The sequence below is a fragment of the Amblyraja radiata genome, chromosome 2 (genome assembly GCF_010909765.2).
Source record: "Amblyraja radiata isolate CabotCenter1 chromosome 2, sAmbRad1.1.pri, whole genome shotgun sequence".
Lineage (NCBI taxonomy): Eukaryota > Metazoa > Chordata > Chondrichthyes > Rajiformes > Rajidae > Amblyraja > Amblyraja radiata.
In genome coordinates this window covers 143,891,345-143,897,344 of record NC_045957.1, presented here as the reverse complement: position 1 = coordinate 143,897,344, position 6,000 = coordinate 143,891,345, and the positions used below count along the sequence as shown (strand labels likewise).

The following is a 6,000-nucleotide window of genomic DNA, read 5'->3' as shown; positions in this document are numbered from 1 at the left end:
CAAAAGGCAGAAAGGCAGCCAGACGGTAGATAGATAGATAGATAGATAGATAGATAGATAGATAGATAGATAGATAGATAGATAGATAGATAAGGGGATAAAAATTGTGCACAGAACTCCAGATATGAACTGTGTGATATATCTGGTAAGATAACTGAAGACACCGACAACACTTTACACTCTAAATGAAAACACATTGCTTTCTGTTAAATAAATAATACATTTAATTAAGTCAATATACAACACTATACAAAAAACAGTGAATTCCAATAAAGTAGAACTATTAAGAAAGGTCCTTTCTTTTACAAAAATATCACTACAATATGGTATTGACTACTTTTAACATATCTGGGAAAATACTGTCATCATAATATGGGAGAAATCCACACAACATTGGAATGTATGTATTACAGTAACATACTGCCTTTGTTCTTAAACAAATGGATCAGAGCCAAATCGATTGTGACCCAAGTTTTCAGTACATTTCTATGATGACCAGGAGTACAGAAACATTCTGTCAACTTTACAAGGCAGTGGTGTTTTGCATGATTAACAGGTTGCAAAGTGATTCTAACATGGGGCATAAACAGCATTACCTAGATAGGTAATAGTATTTTTAAGATCACATCGGTTGCTGAAATGGTCTGCTCTAAGTGTACGCAGAAATTTAATCCTTGGATTGATTAATGGTCAACTTCCCCAGACCTTTGTTTTAATCAAAAGTATTGGTAGCGGCAGAGGTGAAAATATTATTACCGTCAAGATTTATCAATCATCGTTCAAATACAATGAGGTGTATTGCAAGCAACTTTACCTAGGGTGAAATAGAACTTTACGTTTAATACAAGGTGAGGCCACTGTGTGAGCAGCCTATTGACAAACACAACATAACTAACTAATGAAAGGTGTAGTTCCCACAGGTGAAAATGGGATGGCAAAGCTTCTTGCAAATGGCTTGTAAAGGCACATTGCCCTGAAATGGATCACTATGCACAGGAAGTACAAGAAAAATAAGAGTGTTCCTTAAGAACTAAAAAAAAATGTCAAATACTTCCCAACGAAAACGAGACCCAATTGATAATGTTAGCAAGATATAACTAAAAATAAAAGATTTATCAATATATGAATAAATTATATTTTTAACAATGGTTACTATGTGTTACATTCATCCTTATGGTATTTTTAATACATGCTGATAGACTAATCTATGTTCTGGTTCATAACATCAACATTTGGTGTCCCACAGTAAAGCTAATCTTGCTTTGACAGAGGAAGCAATTCACTAAACCATTTGTGGTTTGAGTTGATGGCTCCATTACTGATGGTTCATCATGGTAGCTCATATCTGCAGCACCACAGAACAAGGCGAGCCAAAATATTTCCAAGTCCGGTAAAGAGGAAACAGAAGTCCATTTCAGCTAATGACAAAACAATAATTCTGATGTTTATATTTCTTATGCAGCAGAGTAATGGCAGTGGTGTTTCAAATCTTCTTGGATTATTTCCCAAATGTCATTATGAATTAATAAAAAGATAAAGTAGGCCTGTGCTTTGTGATGGGTTGTCTTTTGTGTAGCTAGGAGCTTCACGTTTCCCCCAGGCCATGCAGGCATTGGGGACCAGGATAACATAAAAGTGATTAGAAACCCTAAAGAGATTTGCACGTGTATCAGTTCAGACGAAGAGAGTCCCCAACTGTTGCTTCGTTGTGTCAACTCGAAAATGTCCACCGCCATTCTTCTGCAATGTAGAGAGCAGAGTAGTGGTGGGGGAGAGACATGGGACAGCCCACAAGCAGGGACTTTTATTTTCTTGCATTCATGCTTTCTTGCCGCTGTTGGCCGCTCCTCACGACTGATGGTAATGGTGGTAGTGATGGTGGTGATGGTGCTCGTGGTGGTGATGGTGCTCGTGTCTCTGGACCACCGGCATGACGTAGCCCTCGCTGGGGATGATCGGCGGCAGGTCGCGTACGAATTCCTGCTCCAGTGCCAGGGGCTGAACATGGGCCGTCTTCAGCGGGGAGTGGGCGGTGTCTTTCATTCTTTGCCGGTACTTTTTGTGGCTGTGTTGTTGCTGCTGTTGTTGTTGCTGCTGCTGTTGGTGCTGCTGCTGCTGCTGCTGGAAATGATAATGGTCGTGACCCGGGTGGGCAGGCTGGGAGTGGTAGTGGACGCCTTTCCCTGCCTTATTCCCGCTGCTCTGGCCAGGTGCGTTGGAAACCTTGCTCGCCCCCTTGGGAGACTTCCCAAGCAACTTCTCCTGGCACTTCAGCCGCTGGTGTGCTTCGCTTGACCGGAGCTCACCGGCACTGGCTGGAGAGGGCTGGTCCTGGAGGAGTTGCGATCGACGCTGGTGGCAGCCATGAGTCTCGGATTCCTGGGATCGAGACCGGCTTTGAGAGTGAGGGGGTTTTCCATGGTGTTCTTGCCTGGTCTGCAATGGAGGGGACCCTGCAGGGGAAGAAACAAACCAAGTGAGACAGGCTGGCTGGGGGACACAAAAATAGCTGAGGATTCCTGGTATAACCAATAACTGTTTTTGCTAATCAATTGAAACTTATCACATCTAGCGATTTCATTTCCCAAATGATTGGTCAGATAGTAGTGAATCTGTGGAATTATTTTCCATTGAAGGCTGTGGAGGCCAAGTCAATAGATATTTTTAAGGCAGAGATTATTGATTTGTACGGGTGTCAGGGGTAGTGGGGAGAAGGCAGGAGAATGGGGTTAAGAGCGAATGATAGATCAGCCATGGCAGAATAGACAATGGGCTGAATGGCCTAATTCTACTCCTAGAACATATAATTGTATGATACTGGGCCAAGCTTCAATTACTTCCAAGTGGAGCAGGCTTATCTAATGAGGTTACCTAGAGTAGCTACATCTAATATTGTAAACCTTGCCTGCTGAGTTATTTCATCAGTATTACAAAGGAAAACATACAATGATTTCCTTTATCTATTCAAGTCTTCTTTAATGGAACTGGAAATAATTGGAGATGATCATCATTTAATCTGCATTCCTTCCTATTGCAAACCTGAGTTTTTGTTCATTCTATTGCTGCATCTTGTACTCAGTAGAGAAAACGGACATTAATCAGAAAGTTAACTTAGTTCATGTCTCTGTAGTTTTGGTTTAGTTTAGAGAGACAGCGTGGAATCAAGACCTTTGGCCCACCGAGTCCACACCAACCAATGATCACCTGTACACTAGTTCTATTCTACACACAAGGGAATAATTTAAAGACCTATAAACCTGCACGTCTTTGGCATGTGGGATGCAACCAGAGCACCCGGAGAACATCCATGCAGTCACAGGGAGAACATACAGACAAGCACCCGTAGTCATGATCCAACATGGGTCTCTGGCGCTGTAAGGCAGCAACTCCACTGCTGTGCCTGTCCTACATATCTGAATATGCCAAACATTTCTCCCACTTTGTTAAATTGTTCCCACCAACAGCATTGCTTAAGATGCAATTATGACTAATGCAAAATTATTCCTTCAACTACAGGATAAATGTCCTTGTCAGGAGAAGTTGGGTAATTTTAAACGGGGGAGTCTTGGGGAATGTAGTCGTGCAGGGTGAGCAGGAGGTAGAGGAACAGAGCCGTCATCTCTATCCCATCCACAGTTCCAACGCTTTCTCAAACATAGAAGACCGAAACTCAAGTATTTTAGTTTTCCTTGTTGGCGCAGCGATAGAGTTGCTGCCTTACAGCACCAGGGACCTCAAGTGCTGTCTATACGGAGTTTGCACGTTCTCCCCGTGACCGCGTGGGATTCCCCAGGTGCTCCGGTTTCTTCCCACACTCCAAAGATGTACAGGTTTGTAGGTTAATTGGCTTCAGTAAAATTGTAAATTGTTCCTAGCGCGTAGGATAGTGCAGTGTACTGATTGGCATGGACTCAGTGGGCCGAAGGGCCTGTTTCTGCGCTGTTTCTCTAAACGAAACTAAATAAAGCAATCAATTAAATTTGCCTGGTGATAGTTGCAGAATATGATAATGTTCATGCCCATCTCCATACAGTCTGCCTCAATAAGCTAAATTATCTGCTTTTGTGTTTAATGCATAACCAGCCAATTCAAATGGAGGCAATTGTTTGACCAGACTTGCAAACAAGGATGCAAATATTGACCTGGGAATACTTGGACAGAAGTAGCCATTTAATTCAATACCTGGTCCAAATTTAGATGTGTAGTTTTCTATCCCAGCCAAGTCTAAATAATGGTTTCTTCTCTCTGTGTTTTCATCCACACAGTATTGTTCACGGATATTTGAATGCTGCTGTTCACTGTTGTATCTTCTGGAAGAAAGGACAGAACAGAATTGATATTCCTTTTTTAAATTCCACAGTGGATTCATCCAACATTATGGGAACAGAGCTGTGTTCAGGTTTAACCCTAAACCAGCGTTCCCAACCCAATCACTGGTCACATTTTTAGATTTCTCCACCCAGGTTTGGATAAACACCAATTACACTTCAAATTTATGTGTTCAAAAGGGAACTGCAGATGCTGGAATATCGAAGGTACACAAAATTGCTGGGGAAACTCAGCGGGTGCAGCAGCATCTATGGAGCGAAGGAAATAGAAGACCGAAACTCAAGTATTTTAGTTTTCCTTGTTGGCGCAGCGATAGAGTTGCTGCCTTACAGCACCAGGGACCTCAAGTGCTGTCTATACGGAGTTTGCACGTTCTCCCCGTGACCGCGTGGGATTCCCCAGGTGCTCCACTTCAAATTTAGTCTCTTTACCACCCCTCATTGTTTTGGTTGAGACTCTGACCTGGCAGGTTTTTTTTTCCCTAATCAATTGAAGCGTGACACGAAAACACCAGACAATCAAGCACTTTTAAGAGAATGATGCAACTATTTCCTTCAAGATGATGAGCAATTAAAGAGCAAAATTCCAGCAGCCAAGAGTTTCAAGAAAAACAGTCAGCAACTAGTTAGAGTTAATTGAGTGGAACAGATTACCGGGGACTATCAAAAAGTGTGCCAAGTCGCTGAACTGTTCAAATCACAATTTGAATGTAAACTATCCACCCTAGATTTTAATCAGTTGAATCGTGAAAGAGTTAGGAACTAATATTAATGGGGCTGTCACAAGAATTATTTGGCAATCTCACTAAATTTGAGAAAGGTTCAAAAGGAAAATGCCTAAAACATTAAAAAAAAAAACTGACAGAGTATAAAACCATTGGACATCTGATTTGAAAAGATTTGGAGTGAGAAAACAGAAATTTAATAATAGGAAAGTTGGAGCTTTTGGGAGAGATTATTGCCGTGGGGAAAGAACAGCAAATAATCTAACTGGGTGATTCTTTCAAGGTGCAGCGAAGGAATGATGGGCTGATTGACAAGATGTGCCGTAAGATTCTTTGAAAAATTGGGCAAACAGTGCATGGCATGAGAACACAAAGAACTAGGAGCAAACATAGGCCACGGTGACTCGAACCTGGCCCACCATGCAATGTGATCACAGAGCAAAATACAAACTGCAGGAGGAACTCAGAATGTCAAGCGCAATCAGTGGAGGCAAAGGGAAGGTTCTCACGCCAAAATGTCAACTGTTGCTTTGCCTCAACGGTTGTTGATTGATCTGCCGAGTTCTTCCAGTAGTTTTTTTTATTGCTCCAGATTCCTGCATGTGTAGTTTCTTGTGCATCCATTCAATGTAATCGTGTCTGATCTACGTCAGGCCATAACTGTTTAACTGTTAACTCTGTCTTCAAGAATTAATCTACCCTTCACTTCTCATGATCTAGCACCCACAACACCCAAACAAAATCTAGTCACTGTACCTTGGTGCAGGTGACAGCAATAATAAACATAAAGCAAAACAAAAACAATACTCTAGGCTCGAGACTTCCAGAGATCCTCTGTGAGAAGAAATTACTATGTGCCTCATTTAAAAAAAAAGGTTTTGTAGACTTGTTAAATTTGGGAACTAAATGCATAAATAATAGAAAATAAGTGCAGGAGGAGGCCATTC

At 41.7% G+C, this 6,000-nt stretch overlaps 1 protein-coding gene across 7 annotated transcripts in view; it reads right to left on the bottom strand.

Annotated features, from left to right (window-relative positions):
• Positions 1-200: 200 nt before the first annotated feature.
• Positions 201-6,000, bottom strand: part of nkd2 (NKD inhibitor of WNT signaling pathway 2) — a 154,062-nt gene continuing 148,262 nt past the window's right edge. For 4 of the 7 annotated variants that reach the window (XM_033016674.1, XM_033016652.1, XM_033016661.1 and 1 more), the window contains exons 8-9: positions 4,183-4,310; positions 201-2,453 (exon numbers count right to left, since the gene is read on the bottom strand). In XM_033016674.1, the coding sequence (XP_032872565.1) occupies positions 1,849-2,453; positions 4,183-4,310 (733 nt within the window). In that variant the 3' untranslated portion in view covers positions 201-1,848. The remainder of the gene's footprint in view (positions 2,454-4,182; positions 4,311-6,000) is intronic. The other 3 variants (XM_033016681.1, XM_033016646.1, XM_033016670.1) reach the window with 1 other exon arrangement.